Source organism: Aspergillus nidulans, chromosome VII (assembly GCF_000011425.1).
Source record: "Aspergillus nidulans FGSC A4 chromosome VII".
Classification (NCBI taxonomy): domain Eukaryota; kingdom Fungi; phylum Ascomycota; class Eurotiomycetes; order Eurotiales; family Aspergillaceae; genus Aspergillus; species Aspergillus nidulans.
In genome coordinates this window covers 2,663,076-2,678,964 of record NC_066263.1, presented here as the reverse complement: position 1 = coordinate 2,678,964, position 15,889 = coordinate 2,663,076, and the positions used below count along the sequence as shown (strand labels likewise).

Genomic DNA, 15,889 nt, shown 5'->3' with positions numbered 1-15,889 from the left:
GAAGGACGATCTGTGGAGGGTTTCGATACGTGCAGGAAGCGGTAATTTGTAATAGTGTTGGGGCTCGTCACTGCTGTGCGTGCCGAGTGCCGGCCGGTATAGCCTCGTTGGTTGCTGACTACTACCTGAGTATTCAGCTTGCTTACATTATTGACCGCCAAATATCCCTGAAATTACTACCTGCCGGGTCCGTTTTGGCTTTGATCTTTCCTCATTAGCTCTTCCATTTCTGGCTCGATAGTTATTATTTATTGAACTTGGGTAGATATACAGCTGATTTGTATTGCGTTGGACTTCATTCAATACCAAACCATAAATCTTGACTTGAAATATATTGACTAAAGTAGAAATGGAATTTTATTGACAATTTGACAATTTTGCAAGTTAGCTATCACCGATGAAAGAGTCGTTTGGTTACTACTCTGCACTTGGCTTTATAGGGCACGATCCTAGTGTGGGCGTGGAGGTGGGGAATGACGTGGTGGTTTTAACGTCTCGCATCCTTCCACCAGAGACGTCTTTGAAGAAGCCGACTCTGAGCGACTCCAACACCTCTCCAGTTATCTACTTTGATCACATTCTCACTTCCCCATTCTCTCTTCCCCATTCTCTCATTCCCTTATCTTCTATTTTTCTCCTTTCTATCCGCCTTTCCACTCGGCGGACGAACTCCAGGGTGACAGAGCCCCTCCTACCCCGCCCCGAAAAACGACGATGTCTCGACACCGTGTCAAGGCCGTCAGTTATGATGACGACGATTATGACGACTACGATGATGGCTATGACTCCCAAGACCCTGAAGAGCGTGAATTCCTCGAAGAGTGTACTCGCGAAGTACAAAATCAGCTGGCTGCAGGCGACCCCCCTGTGAGCGCGACCCGCGATGAAGTCCAGGATGCGCTGTGGCACTATTACAACGATGTGGACAAGTCGGTGAACTATTTGAGGGGTAGGGCTGTATAACCGAGTCGTTATGTGTTAGGCTAATGGAGAATGAATCAGGCAAGAAAACGAAAGAGGCGGACAAGAAGGCCGCAGCGGCAAAGGCGAAAGTGAACGCAGGTAAGCGAACCATGTTTGTTGTTTCGTGTACTTGTAGTCTGGGCTCGAGTCTGCAAACCGGTCTCGACTGGTGAGAGTAGGTATGTAATGCCACACTCGGTTTTCAAGCGACTAAACTGACTTCAATTAAGCTTGAATATGTTCTAACAGGCTCTAGTGCCAGCGTATCCGATCCCCCCTACTACTGCGACGACACATCCTCACTTTTCCGCGGCGGACTTCTTCCGCGACTCGCCTTGGCTCAATATTCCAGCTCACCGAAAGGCGGATATTCTCGTTGAACCACTTTATCCTCGGCTTGGGCTTCTGGGCGGGGCTCCGGAAAGCGGTGGAGGAAAGATGTCTAAACTAGCTGCCCTGGCAGCGGCGCGAAAGAAGAAAGAGGGCGACAGGTCGCCCGCGTCTACGACAGGAACTGATGCGCAATCCCCAAGCGAGGCCAAAGGAGCTACATTGTCGCTACGAGAGAGACTCGCGGCGAGCAAGCAGGTCAAGCAAGAGAGCTTACCCTCGCTACAAAGTCTGAAGCGACGTTCCGAGCAGTCGCAGCCCCCGAAGAAGTCACCCGAGCCAAAGCCAAGCGTCCCAGCTGCTACTGGCCTGGAGGACTCTATAAAGAGCGTTCAGATCGAGGATAACAGACACCAAGAGGAAAAGGAGCAACATGTGAATATCCGTGCTCCACCGTCAACATTTGCCGCCACCATTGTTGGAGACGACATACGCCCAAAGATGACCGAGCCCAGCCACTTGTATACGAACACTCTGGATTTGATTAGAATCTACGGTCAAGATCTTGCTGAACCATTTGACTTCTCAGGACCCAGCCCAGACGATGTAATTCTAAACGCCCAGAGTTCCGCTAAAGGTTTGGCTATTCGGCGAAACATATGAACCTCCCTAATAGTCTGCAGGCTTTAAGTCGAAACAGCCTGCTCCGAAGCCACAAGGTGACAGGAAAGCAGCAGGATTGGCTGGTGACATGGGTAATCTCAGCGTTGCCGAGAAGGTCAATGTCAAGAGTAAGAATCTGGATGTGCTCTCAGAGTACAAGAAATCTAAGCGGAAAAATGCCATGAACTTCGTGGTTATCGGTTAGTACCAACCTAATTTGTCCGACGTAATTAGTATGCTGACAAGTCAGGCCACGTTGATGCGGGGAAAAGTACCCTTATGGGACGCCTACTTGCGGACTTGAAAGCCGTTGACCAGCGCACGCTGGACAAGTATCGAAGGGAGGCAGAGAAGATAGGCAAAGGGTCTTTTGCCCTGGCGTGGGTCTTGGACCAGGGCTCTGAGGAGAGGGCGAGGGGTGTGACTATCGACATTGCCACAAGAAAATTTGAAACCGAGAACACGGTTTTTACGATTGTAGATTCCCCTGGCCATAGAGACTTTGTTCCGAACATGATTGCGGGCGCTAGTCAGGCTGATTTCGCGGTGCTCGTTATTGACGCCAGCATAGGGAACTACGAGTCCGGGTTGAAGGGCCAAACCAAGGAGCATGCGTTGCTCGTGAGGAGTATGGGGGTCCAGAGGATCATTGTCGCCGTGAATAAAATGGATACTGTTCAGTGGGATTTTGGGCGATTTGAAGAGATTGAGCAACAAGTTTCGGCATTCCTGATCACCGCTGGGTTCCAGGCTAGGAATATCTGCTTTGTGCCTTGTTCTGGAGTCAATGGTGACAACATCACCAGACGGAGTGAGGATCCAAATGTGTCTTGGTACAATGGCCGTACTCTGGTGGAAGAGCTTGAAGAAACAAAACCGTACTTCCACGCCCTTGACAAGCCGCTCCGAATGACAATCGGCGATGTATTCCGCGGCAGCATACAAAACCCTCTATCAATATCTGGCCGAATTGACGCAGGCAGCTTACAAGTAGGGGACCAAATCCTCACCATGCCGAGCGGAGAAACCGCAACAATCCGAAGTTTAGAGGTTGATGAAGAGCCAAACGACTGGGCAGTTGCCGGTCAAAACGTCGTCCTACACTTGGCCAATATCGACCCGATCCATCTCCGCTCTGGCGACGTTGTATGCCACGCATCCGCCCCGATTCCCAACATCACTTCATTTACATGCAAGGTACTTGCCTTTGACCACTTGCTTCCTAGTATGGTCGATATCCATCGGGGGCGCCTGCACGTACCTGGCCGGATCAGCAAGCTAGTTGCGACCCTAGACAAAGGGTCTGGAAACGTGCTCAAGAAGAAGCCAAAGATTGTTCAGCCTGGGGCGGTGGCAAGAATTGTTGTTGAGTTGGATCAGGCAGTACCCTTAGAAGCGCCCACGAGGATAATTCTACGAGCTGGTGGTGATACAGTGGCTGCTGGGTTGCTAGAGTGATAGACCTACTTGGATATAATTGACCTATATTGGAATAAGTGGAGTGGCCGATATAATGGGTATAACGGGACAGAAGCCTGCCAGACTTATGCCAAGACACGTCTCTGGCCGTTCCAAGTCCTGAATATGATTTCAGATGATAACACGTAGACTTTTCAGAACAAGGTGAATGTCCGTGACCATTGTACTGACCAAGTTCCGTGAGGCCGTGACAGAGTCCTGCGCTAAACCCAATTCATCTGGCCCCTGCAGGAACTATTCTTCATCTGGCCTGGCCAAAGTTTCTTTGGCGTTCGATCGCCTTCAGACCGCCCCAAAACTTCAGCAGAATCTCCGGCGGTCAGTGGCAAGCTGAGTCACCCGCGACCCTGGGGTGGCGGCCGTGGCCAATGAGCGCACGAGAAGTAACTTGTATGCGAAAAGGCCAGATGGCCGCTGTCCTTTCTTCGCCGCTCTGTCTCCATACAAGAAGGTGTCCATAGCTTCTCCAGTTCTTCTTCCTCTTCTCTCTTCTATCTCTCTCCCACAACCCTGTTCACCTCTCTTCACTTCTCTCCTTCCAGTATTAGAGGTTCGGTTGCCTTATTACTTCCTTTTTTTTCGTTCCCGCTGTATTCACCCATTGTTTTTCGAGCAGCGTGTGTTCCTCCGTCTCTTTTTTGCGACTTCGGCTGGAGTCTTGAATCTCGCATTTCGACACATAATTCGCCATGGCGCGTCCCTCTTCAGGCCGCGGTGTGGCCAAGCCGTTCGCGACTTGGACCACTATCTTCTACCTTCTCCTTGTCTTCATCGCGCCTCTCGCGTTCTTTGGATCCGCCCACGCCCAGGAAGATGATTCAGTGCAGGAAAACTATGGAACGGTTATTGGTATTGATTTGGGAACAACTTACTCGTATGTCAATTGAGGCGAATAGAAATCTGAGCCAAAGTTAACTGGCGCAGTTGTGTTGGTGTGATGCAGAACGGAAAAGTCGAAATTCTCGTCAACGACCAAGGAAACCGAATCACTCCTTCCTACGTCGCCTTTACAGATGAGGAGCGTCTGGTCGGTGATGCTGCGAAGAACCAATACGCCGCCAATCCCAAGAGGACAATCTTTGATATCAAGTGAGTTTTCTCAAAATATCTGGTTGAACGGTTTCTGACTAGGGTAGGCGTCTTATTGGTCGCAAGTACGACGAGGCCGATGTTCAGCGTGATATCAAGAACTATCCTTTCAAGGTTGTCAACAAGGATGGAAAGCCCAACGTCAAGGTTGATGTCAACCAGACTCCCAAGACGCTCAGTCCCGAGGAGGTTTCTGCCATGGTTCTTGGCAAGATGAAGGAAATCGCCGAGGGCTACCTTGGAAAGAAGGTTACCCACGCTGTCGTCACTGTCCCGGCCTACTTCAACGACGCCCAGAGACAAGCTACCAAGGATGCTGGCACTATTGCCGGTCTTAACGTCCTCCGTGTTGTCAACGAACCCACCGCCGCTGCGATTGCCTATGGTTTGGACAAGGGCAGCGAGGAGCGCCAGGTCATCGTCTATGATCTTGGTGGTGGTACCTTTGATGTCAGTCTTCTTTCGATCGATGACGGTGTTTTCGAGGTTCTGGCCACGGCTGGAGACGTCCATCTTGGAGGTGAGGACTTCGACCACCGGGTCATGGACCACTTCGTCAAGCAGTACAACAAGAAGAACAACGTCGATGTCACCAAGGACCTAAAAGCCATGGGTAAGCTCAAGCGTGAAGTCGAGAAGGCCAAGCGTACTCTGTCTTCCCAGATGTCCACCCGCATTGAGATTGAGGCGTTCCACAATGGTCAGGACTTCTCCGAGACTTTGACCCGCGCCAAGTTTGAGGAGCTGAACATGGACCTGTTCAAGAAGACCCTGAAGCCCGTTGAGCAGGTGCTCAAGGATGCCAAGGTGTCCAAGGCTGATATTGACGACATTGTCCTTGTTGGTGGTTCCACTCGTATTCCTAAGGTTCAGGCTATGCTGGAGGAGTTCTTCGACGGCAAGAAGGCTAGCAAGGGTATCAACCCCGATGAGGCTGTCGCTTTCGGTGCCGCCGTTCAGGGTGGTGTTCTGTCTGGTGTTGAGGGTACCGAAAGCATTGTTCTCATGGACGTCAACCCTCTTACTCTCGGTATTGAGACTACCGGTGGTGTTATGACCAAGCTCATCCCCCGCAACACTGTCATTCCTACTCGCAAGTCGCAGATCTTCTCGACTGCCGCTGACAACCAGCCTACTGTTCTCATCCAAGTTTGTAAGTTCCTCATTTCATCATCGACGAAAGTATCACCATTCTAACGGTCTACAGACGAAGGAGAGCGTACTCTTACCAAAGCTAACAACCTCCTTGGCAAGTTCGAACTTACCGGCATTCCTCCCGCTCCTCGCGGTGTTCCTCAAATTGAGGTTTCCTTCGACTTGGACGCCAACGGTATCCTGAAGGTCGGCGCTAGCGACAAGGGCACTGGCAAGGCCGAATCTATCACCATCACCAACGACAAGGGTCGTCTTACCCAGGAAGAGATTGACCGCATGGTTGCCGAGGCCGAGGAGTTCGCTGAGGAAGACCGTGCTATCAAGGCCAAGATTGAGGCCCGTAACAGCCTGGAGAACTATGCCTTCAGCCTCAAGAACCAAGTTAACGATGAGAACGGCCTTGGTGGCCAGATTGATGAGGACGACAAGCAGACCATTCTGGATGCTGTCAAGGAAGTGAACGACTGGCTTGAGGAGAACGGTGCCTCGGCCACTACTGAGGACTTTGAGGAGCAGAAGGAACAGCTGTCAAACGTGGCGTACCCTATCACCAGCAAGCTGTACGGCTCTGCTCCTCCTACCGAGGAGGACGATGACGAGTATGGCCATGATGAATTGTAAAATAACTTAGAGGGATTCTGGAGTTTGTTTTCTGTTAAGATGTTCTTTTTTTTCCGTTCCCCGCTCGGCCTTTATGACCAGCAGCCTATTCTTGGTTTAAGATAGGACACATGATACCTAAATACATGATTACACTTCATTTTCATTTTGCGTGCTGTAATTTGTACCTCAGTTCCCCTGTGCAATCAACTCCTGCACGACCTCCACAATGACCTGATGATCATCCTCTTGCTTCAATCCACTCACGACAACCACACCCACTATCCCATCTACCCCCTTTACGCGAATCGGAAACCCACCCCCATGTATCGCATAGTCATCCGCAATCTTCCCACCGGACGAACTCACCAGCGCATACTTTCTAACAAACGCCTCCTCCGCCCCAATACCATCCGCACTCGCTCCTTCAAGTCCAGCAAAAATCTTCCGCCTCATTAACCAACTCGAGACACCCCACCGCTCAACTGTATTGCGCTTTCGACGAACCCACACCTCATTGTCAGGGACTGTGCCTGGTTCCGTAGCGCATTGGAACACGACGTGCGGAGCTCCAGTAGGGCCGTTGCTGCCGCCTAGGGAGATGGAGATCAGGGCTGGTTTGCGTTGAGAGGATGGGAGGGAGAGGATCCGCGTGCGGAGGGCGAGGCCGAGCTTGAAGGCTGTGTTTGAGGTGAAGCTGTTGAAGATGGTAGAGGGGCTGGATTCTTGAGCAGCGAGCTCGCGGGGCTATATCGTGTTTGTCAGCTTAGTACTTCACTGGGAAATTGGATGGGTTGAGCGCAGTTTTACGTCTGTGCTAGCGGCTGGAAGGGGTTTGTCGGCCATTCTGGATTGATAGACTGTAAGGATGGCTCTGATTCGGGGGTAGGATGAAAAATAGAGAGAGAAAAGAGATTGACGTTGTGTGTTGAATTGGAGATTAGTGTTGGAGCTCCCAGCCATGTGGAGTTTGAAAACTTAGTGACGTAGCATCCAAATGTTGCTGTGACTCAGGTACAGTCGAGTGCACCGTACAGAAGAATATTTAGCTACTATTGACTTCCAGCACGATTCTTCCAGAGATACTCCCCCTCTCCATCTCTTCATAAACGAGCGACAAGTCTCTGAGCGGCCGAACCTGTATTTTTGGTTTCACCAGCCCTCGCCGGGTCAATTCCACTGCCTCCATGCATTCGCTCAGTGAGCCCACTACACTTCCAACAACCTTCAATGCCTTGATGACGATCGTGCAGATTGGTGTTTCGAACTTTGCATCTCCAGACGGAACTCCGACACAGCTGAGTGTACCTCCGGTTCGCAGCATCTCACACACATGGGCAAACGCCTTTCCGCTCCCGGCTGTTACGACCGCAGAATGTGCGCCTAGGCCGGTGATTTCATGAACGCGCTGAACAGGATCTGTATTGACGAAGTCGACGAATTCAGTAGCGCCCACACTCAGAACGAAATCGCGTTTGTCGGGGGCGTCGATGCCAATCACCTGGGCTCCAAGGACTTTGGCGTATTGGACTGTTGTACCGGTGTCGTGAGTTAGGGTTAAGATGCCTCTCTATTGGAATCTCACCTGCCATATGCCCGAGCCCTCCTCCTGCCCCAACAACAACCAGCCAGTGTCCAGCCCTGATATTTGCTCCTAGAACTGCCTGGAATATCATTAGCATGTGGATCGATACCCTGCCCTGGCCCATTCTACCTTGTATGCAGTAATTCCGGCGCACAGTACTGGAGCAATAGTCTTGGGATCGACGTCATCTGGGAGAATAGTCAAGTAGTCCGCATCAAGCGCGATGTACTCCTGAAAACTGCCGTCCTCGTGGTGAAGGTGGTTTGTGCCTTTCAGGCAGTATTGCTCCGTTCCAGCTAAGCAGTACTCGCACCGCCTGCAGACCCGACTGGCAAAGCGAATCCCAACAAGAGTGCCTAATTTCAGGTCTGGCCCGCAACCCGGGCCAAGAGCCACAATACGCCCTACGCCTTCATGGCCTCCAATGTGAGGCAACTTGAACTTCGTGATCGGAATCCCATCAGGGCCTGGGGCGACGGCGTCCTTTGTGTGAAGGTCTACAAAGTATACTGTCAGTTGACGCTCTCCGTTCGAAATGTGATCCAGACAGAGGACGTATGGGAACGAAAATTACCACTTAAACATACCCCGGTGTAGAGGACTTTAGCTAGTACCTCGTTGTTTCCAGGAGTAGGAACAGGATAGTCATTGGGAAACTCCACAGGACCGCCGATTTCTCGCACAAGAGCAACTGTCTGGACTTTAGGAATTTCGGCCATGATGAATTATACTCTTTGATCATTTCAGAAAAGCTCTCACATCTTCAAGCAACCAAAAGTAGAGTTTAGAGTCAAAAGGGCAATGTGTTCATATATGTTGCCCCTCTCCAAAGGCGCATGTGATGAGATGGAGATAACGGCCCGCCGTCCCGCATCTCTGTCTTCTCTATTCTGCTACCGTTATCCCCAATTTCAGAATTAGAGCATTATGCCGGAAAAGCTTATCCGGAAACATCATTTCCATAATGTCTTTATTGGCCTGGGAAATGGGTTCTTCCGGAGCAGGTTATTTGGCCAAGATTTCGTCAGTACAATCGTTCTTCTACCCTCACAATAACATCGACTGTTACTCCCCAACCGACTGAATTCTTGACTGATTGTTCCGTGAAATAGTCCCACAGTACGCTAATGTCGGTATGCAAATGTCGCGACTCGACGGGAGGGCAGTTGAACGACGACTATCATGACAAGAATTCAGTTTCTCAGGAGCAATGGCAAGCAACATATATCCAGCTGAGGTGTGAGCATCGACAAAGTCGGCTCATCTCCTCAGCTGGGAATTCTCCGTGATTGACGGAAACGCCACCGGGACAAGGCCTCCAGGGGCTAGCTCACGGCCGGCTCTCCGCATTTTCCCCAGACCAACTGAAGTGAATGCCGATCTCGCCATACAATTTCATGCGTTATGGGATCAACGACGAGATCACGGCCGCCCAATTGGGTAAAAAAGCGATACGAACTCACTGGACTTTGATTGAGGTACGAGCATACCATAGGAGCTCGTATGATGCCTAAGAATCACGATCTCGGTTGTCATCAATCGACAGCTTCCCCGGCCATACTCCACTTGTCGTACTTGTCATAACTCCGGCGGGATGGAGCTATCTCTGAGCTTCTAGAGGATTTTGAACTATATAAGGAGATCGGCCGCTCGGTTACCTGGCAAATAGAGCTGAGTTCATATCCAGTTATTGGAGAATTGGCGCTACAAACACAATGCAGCTTCTCCGTTTCCTTCCCTTCTTCGCGGCGATAACGGCAGCTTCCGCTCGTCGCGGATCGAAGCTAGAAACCTATTCCAACGTGGTCATCTTTGACCCGCCAAGCAATTATACCATCCCACGCACTCTCTACGCGCGCAATGAGCAGTTGCCCAACGGTGATATCCTAGCGACCTGGGAGAACTATTCACCGGAGCCACCAGCGGTCTATTTCCCCATCTACCGTTCCTCTGATCACGGTGAAACCTGGACTGAGATCTCCCGTGTCCATGACACAGCCAACGGCTTGGGTCTACGCTACCAACCATTCCTCTACTACCTTCCAGAGCGCGTGGGCCGCTTCCGTGCCGGAACGCTCCTTCTCGCGGGAAGCAGTATTCCAACAGACCTGAGCTCGACCCAGATTGATCTTTACGCGTCGCAGGACCAGGGCCACACCTGGAAGTTCGTGAGCCACATTGCTGCTGGTGGAGAAGCTATTCCTAACAACGGGTTGACTCCTGTTTGGGAGCCGTTCTTGCTGGCACAGTAAGTATCGACATGCCCTTCTTACAAATTTGCGCCTGGCTCTAATCGTTGTGTCTGCGAAAACAGCAAAGGTAAATTGATCTGCTATTATTCCGACCAAAGGGCCAATGAAACCCACGGCCAAAAGATGGTCCACCAGACCACTGATGACCTTATCAACTGGGGACCGGTTGTGGACGACGTGTATGACTTCCCTGCCATCGCAAAGAGGGTCCGACTAACTTGTCTATGCTAGTGCCTATCCTACTTATACAGATAGGCCTGGAATGCCTGTCGTGACCAAGGTATAACCTCGTTCACTCTCGTATCCTCCTTGACTAACTTGAGTAAGCTTCCCAATGGTAAATACTTCTACGTTTACGAATACGGCTCATTTTTCAACACATCGACCTACTCGTTTCCCTTGTACTACCGCATCAGTGCCGATCCAGAGGGCTTCATCGATGCCGAGCACCATGAGCTGGTTGTCTCGAGCGGTACGATCCCTACCTCCTCTCCGTACGTTACTTGGACCCCGTGGGGTGGCAAGAATGGAACACTTGTGGTCAGTTCTGGTACGCAAGACAGTATCTTTGTGAACCAGGCGCTGGGTGAGGGCGAGTGGACGGAGGTGCCTACTCCTGAACCACACAGCTACACTAGGAGTCTGCGCATTCTCAAGGAGGATCCCCGATTCCTGTTGCTGCACGGTGGCGGTGTGCTTCTGGGAGAAGAGAATAAGGTTACTGTGAGCTTGATTAACCTGGAGGAGGCGCTGGCTGCTTTGTAGGGTGGGAGTAAGAGAAATGTTGATTACTAGTATATACAGGCGACAGCCGATGTACACGTTATGAATAAGACCATTGGTGTTTCAAAGCTAGGAGGGGTTCATTAGTGAGCAGAAGGAGCAGTTTGCGATGTAGGTCGAGGCAGCTCGAGTCACTTGACCAGTCAACCACCAGCTTTCTATTAATATCTTCCGTTTGTCAACCTCCCCATCTGAAACTATTGGACCTTTCTCCCGCGAACCCCTTAGGCTCTCGGGCTCTAGAACCATCGCAGCAGCCTCGGAAAAGGATTGGCATTGCCTCTCCCTCAATGGTGCTAGCACTAGTGAGTTAGTTGCATCGTCAACTTAGCAGGTTAAGCCTCAATGGTTCCTTTCGTTGACAACGCTAACAGATGGCCGTATCGCCAAAGACTAGCAAATGACAAATTACCTTCGACAAAGCCCTAGACAAACCAGTATTTCAACATTTCTTCGTCGTCAAATCAAGATATCGTATGCTGGAGATCTCGGCGGTTAGCCTGTTTCAACGCTCGCTCCAGCCTTCAGGGACAAAAATTCATCGGCAGAATCATTCAAGGTAGCTGTTTTAAATTGCCAATTTTGAAATGTGATTGGCCATAAAACTGACAATTAGAACAGAGTCGAGAGCTCGAAAGGTCAGCATCGTGCCTCATCCGCGGGGCCCACGCGGGTTCCGGGAACAGGGCTTGAACTTTCCGCAACGCTACCAGGAACTACCCGTCTTCTCTCAAGTGCTGGTAGTGATTGAACCGTTTTTAGCGGTCAAACGCTGAAGTTTGTGGGAGGTTCCAGCATGATGGTGCCTCTCTTCTGCCCTTCGTTGGCCACTCGAAAGCTCGCTCTCGAACGGACCGACATTGGGATGTCTCTTGATACCTGAGTTGATACATCAGCCGTGGAGGTCAACTCACAAGCTAGTGGCTCGTCCACGAATGCGAGGAAGGCTTCTGCTGGTGCTAATGCATAGCCGGCCTCCATTGCCTTCTCCGCAATAGCATAATGCCACACTTACCCTCCTTACGGGAACTCCGTGGATGTGATACGGTAAGCATCACTGTACCTCTTCCGCGGCAACTCTGCGGTCCAGCCAATACTAGTCTGTAACTTATTGTGAAGGATCAATACCACACAAGGATGCTGGCTGAACCGCGCAGATCCGAGATTAGCTCCCCACGCCATCAGCCCTTATTTTTAGGGTCCGTTGCATAGGCGTTGCCCCGGACGTACCTTCCGTCAAGTCAAAGTCGGTATAAACAATCATGGGGCTTAGCAATAAGGAGGCTTATGCGTCCAGGTTAGAGATTCGACTAGGATGTATTATCAAACATTGACTGGGTCGAATTCTACGCGGAATCAGTGACTGCTTTTAGGACATCGTTTTCACCATCCTTTACACGACCTAGAATTACATACACTTAGCGGTTTAGAATCAGGTTCATCATTGGAAAGATGAGCACTCACATCAAGGCACTTCCCTAGGGCCTTCCAGTACGGAGCCTACCTAGCCATGGACCAGGTTTGGGGATTTATCATTCTCGCGGTTAGAAGTTTAACCCGGACAAATGATCTAAGCATGATTATTTCAAATCGGCACGACGGGCACACAGGTCTATTCCATACTTGGTTCTAGATGACAGGCTGTCTGCATGATCCGAACCAGATTATGAGAGTTGGCCATTCCAGGGTCTTCAGCCCGCCACTTTTCTTCGGGGCGCCCGTTGGGAGCTCAATAAAAGCCCCCGCAAGATCTACAGAGCACAGATTGTAGCTCTGATACCGCAATCCTTAGGTGATCCGTGCACAATACTAAGTCTGCGCTTGACAAACTGGCGACTGTTCTCACCTTCCTCATCCACATGATTTCACAGTGCACTTTTCTCGCTCATTGCTTTTTCCTTGAACTAAGCAGACCTCCAACCCCTGCTGTTGGACCTTCGCCTGGTTGGGTCAGCCTCTCAACTTTCGAGCACCTGCATGTGGGAGAAATCAAAAGCAGTGGCGAATCATATACTGAGTCCCGCGTGAGCGAAGTGTGCTTGCAGCTTGTATATGCAGCAGAAGCGGCACAAGTTGACGTGACAACATTCGATGGAACTACAAGAACGCTTGCGCCTTTTAGCCATTTTCTGGCCGTTTTAGCGGGACTAGGGGTCTCGTTCCAATGAGAATTGGATGTGGCTTTGACAATTGCCGCTGGAACTTCACCTGCAACTGCATGGTTCAGGGCTGTATTCCCACAACGTCAGACCTGCATCGCAATTAGCATCGGTCGTCTCCGACGGGAAGTGGGAGTCCAGTCCTGCCGGACGGCAGAAGCTAAGCCGAGCCTTAGTAAAGTACCGTACGACATGCACGAGGATTTGGGGCCACATAGATCCCTAGTCAGGAGTAGACTGGCAAGGTAAAGAGGGGCTGATCTTGGGTCGAGGATATAGTTGATACGCCATGTTACCGCTGAATGTGGGCTCGGGCAATGCCACACACCTATGTATGCAGCAGACACGCACACTCTTCGCTAATCCTTTCACACTTTGCTTCCCCAGATCCGCCTCTTTTCTCTCCTTTATTTTCCCTTTACGACTACAACTGTTGAGACTAACTGTGGCAGGGTGTGATAGCCCCTCACTGCATCCCGTTTCCTCTTAGACGGCGCCGGTAATCGTCAATCTTCAAACACTCCCTCAACTTTTCAGCTTTGCCATTTCAGTATAGCACTTTTCGGTATTTGACCACCTATATTCGCTGGGCCTGCGATGGCGCACTTTCCCCATTCCTGATATCTCGTACACGGCAATTGGTTGGTGATAGAGGTGCCATATTATAAGCACCCAACGACCGCATGCATGTCAATACCCCCTGGTTAGAACCGTCACTCTGGGTGGATAATGCTACTCCGGCCATACGGGCACTCAGGACACAGTATAGTGCCTTCATAGTCGTCCATCACTTGAGAGCAGTCGCCCTGCTGGCTTCCGCCCATCAGCCCTCCGTATCACCTGAAACCTTGCCCTTGTGCTTGTTGACCGATTCTCCGAGGGGGCCGACTCATCCTTTCAGTGACCTTTACTGGTTATCATTGACCGCTTCTTGACTTCTTAATGACCACCCACGTGGGCCCTCAGACTACACTCTTGCATCAAACCGGGCAGATATCTGCGCTGATTGCGGGAGAAGCTGTTCAGACTTGTGAAGCGAGTTCTTGCCAGATGTCTGGGACGCCGTTTCAACAATGGACATATGTTACGGAGGGTAGATATACCAACGCCAGAACCCATCCGTCCGATGAAGATCGTCGGAGGCAGACAACAGTCTCAAACCCTCGATACCTAGCACAGGAGCCACCTCGTTTCCTCCTGCCTACAGCCCAGAATAACGCGCCGACAATGTCGCAAAGTGCAACTTATTCCACGCTTCCGGTACAGGGATTTCCAGAACAAAATCGGGTTCTGGACAACAGAAGCGATCCCAAGTATGGGCCTCTTCCAGCAACTACGGGTTCTTTGGCACAGTATAGTATTCAGCGGCCGAGCACATCGAGGAACATGGAAAATGCAGGCTCTTCAAGCTCGTACTATGATGCTCCAAGTTGTAGCCGCGGTTCCGTGGGCTCTATTGGTCGAATGAACGACTTGGACTCGCAGTAATTGCCCCTTCTCTTACATCTCTTTGGTCTAGAAGCCCGAAAGGGACTACCATAATACTCCATTTTCTCTCTTTCTTTGCTCTCTGCTGGATAGAATTAGCAGCGTGCAGCGTGCTACGTCTTCAATCTTGTGGGCCGCGGGTCTAACATGTGGTCTTCAGATATAGTGGCTCTACAACGGCGTTTCCTAGCCCCGTTCACTCCGACAGTAGCCCCATCTATCCAGCAATAGCGCCGATTTCAGGCTACCAGCAGCAGTTACCCATTCACCAGCGACATACCACATCCAGCATGCCGTCGGGGTTTGAGAATCTGCTTCATCACCATTCAACATCACCGTCCCCTCCACCACGATGCGCAAGCTCCTCCTCCCGCTACCGCCTCTTCATAAGACAACAACCCCTAGCCGCACGCGCCTGCGGTGCTGGCGATAGAGACCGACGGCCAGTTGACCCGCCTCCAATCATTCAATTACTCCTCACAGAGTTCAACCCCAATTCTGAAAAGGACAGATCTATCCTTCAAGATCCGCGGTTTACTGTTGGATGTCTTCTGTACCCTGTCCGGAATCCTTCCTATCTACCGGGTTCAGGCTCAGGCGCAGGCTCATCGGACACGAACACAAACTCCAATGACAAGTCCCGCCATGAATCTATGAGTTCGTATTCTCAACTCGGTATCAACCTAGAAGACAGCCACGCCACGGGCCAATCGACTCCGCTCCTCTCAGGAAAAGCATTTGTCTCCCCCTTCTTTGTAGATGAGGAACCAGACCCCAACACCGCACCAGCTCACCCCTCCAGTACAGATGACAGCACATACGATGCCAGTCCTCGAACCGTCACGCACAGATTCCGCAACAGACCCTTACCAAAACCACCGGCATGCTTCTTCATATTCTCCGACCTATCTGTGCGCACAGCAGGGCTGTACCGTCTGCAGTTCCGACTAATGAATTGGGGATCCATAGAAGACACGGGGCAGTCCATGCCTATTCTTGCGGAAGTCTGGTCTGAACCGTTCCGCGTGTGTGCGGCCAAAGACTTCCCTGGGATGCGGGATTCATCGCTCCTTACGTTGCGGCTGAAAGAGTTGGGATTCGTAGAGTTGAAGACGAGAGGTCAGGGGATGGGCAAGGGAAGAAGGGTTGGGATTGGGAGTTCGAAGGTATCTTCGAGGGCTCGAGTTGAATAGATGTTTTGAGGGACTCCAACTCTTTGGTAGAGCAGGTACAGCAGCACCGTTTATTGTGCATTCACGATGGAACGAGACAATAAGGCGTTAAAGAATGGTATTGGAACGTATCATAAAAAAAACCATGCCTACTCATATCTAGCTTAGGAA

At 51.0% G+C, this 15,889-nt stretch overlaps 5 protein-coding genes across 5 annotated transcripts, besides 1 other annotated feature; 4 read left to right on the top strand and 1 right to left on the bottom strand.

The window, feature by feature from the left end:
- Positions 1 to 15,889: part of a sequence feature (contig 1.32 1..435990(1)) that runs on past both edges of the window.
- Positions 555 to 3,511, top strand: ANIA_02063 (putative translation elongation factor EF-1 subunit). Its single transcript, XM_050612952.1, has 5 exons — positions 555 to 949; positions 1,003 to 1,062; positions 1,883 to 1,930; positions 1,977 to 2,156; positions 2,207 to 3,511. The coding sequence occupies exons 1-5, from the start codon at positions 715 to 717 to the stop codon at positions 3,412 to 3,414; spliced, it is 1,731 nt and encodes a 576-aa protein (XP_050468801.1). The 5' UTR covers positions 555 to 714; the 3' UTR covers positions 3,415 to 3,511.
- On the top strand, positions 3,953 to 6,443 carry bipA (Hsp70 family chaperone bipA). Its single transcript, XM_654574.2, has 4 exons — positions 3,953 to 4,309; positions 4,360 to 4,524; positions 4,572 to 5,677; positions 5,732 to 6,443. Exons 1-4 carry the CDS (start codon positions 4,125 to 4,127, stop codon positions 6,298 to 6,300), a joined length of 2,025 nt encoding a protein of 674 aa, XP_659666.1. The 5' UTR covers positions 3,953 to 4,124; the 3' UTR covers positions 6,301 to 6,443.
- Positions 6,469 to 8,599, bottom strand: ANIA_02061 (uncharacterized protein; the record flags this gene model as incomplete). The annotated part of the gene is made up of 5 exons (XM_654573.2): positions 8,452 to 8,599; positions 7,994 to 8,347; positions 7,865 to 7,943; positions 7,613 to 7,809; positions 6,469 to 7,026 (listed from the first exon to the last, which is right to left on the bottom strand). Exons 1-5 carry the CDS (start codon positions 8,581 to 8,583, stop codon positions 6,469 to 6,471), a joined length of 1,320 nt encoding a protein of 439 aa, XP_659665.1. The 5' UTR covers positions 8,584 to 8,599.
- ANIA_02060 (protein abxA) lies at positions 9,580 to 10,881 on the top strand (the record flags this gene model as incomplete). The annotated part of the gene is made up of 3 exons (XM_654572.1): positions 9,580 to 10,112; positions 10,215 to 10,323; positions 10,372 to 10,881. The coding sequence occupies 3 exons, from the start codon at positions 9,580 to 9,582 to the stop codon at positions 10,879 to 10,881; spliced, it is 1,152 nt and encodes a 383-aa protein (XP_659664.1).
- On the top strand, positions 14,001 to 15,739 carry ANIA_02059 (protein velC; the record flags this gene model as incomplete). The annotated part of the gene is made up of 2 exons (XM_654571.1): positions 14,001 to 14,542; positions 14,707 to 15,739. The coding sequence occupies 2 exons, from the start codon at positions 14,001 to 14,003 to the stop codon at positions 15,737 to 15,739; spliced, it is 1,575 nt and encodes a 524-aa protein (XP_659663.1).

Coding starts and splice junctions, on each gene's coding strand:
- ANIA_02063 (XM_050612952.1), top strand. CDS start 715: ATGTCTCGACACCGTGTCAAGGCCGTCAGTTATGATGACGACGATTAT. Junction 1,931..1,976: donor CGCCCAGAGTTCCGCTAAAG/GTTTGGCTATTC, acceptor AATAGTCTGCAG/GCTTTAAGTCGAAACAGCCT. Junction 2,157..2,206: donor CATGAACTTCGTGGTTATCG/GTTAGTACCAAC, acceptor CTGACAAGTCAG/GCCACGTTGATGCGGGGAAA.
- bipA (XM_654574.2), top strand. CDS start 4,125: ATGGCGCGTCCCTCTTCAGGCCGCGGTGTGGCCAAGCCGTTCGCGACT. Junction 4,525..4,571: donor AGGACAATCTTTGATATCAA/GTGAGTTTTCTC, acceptor TGACTAGGGTAG/GCGTCTTATTGGTCGCAAGT. Junction 5,678..5,731: donor TACTGTTCTCATCCAAGTTT/GTAAGTTCCTCA, acceptor AACGGTCTACAG/ACGAAGGAGAGCGTACTCTT.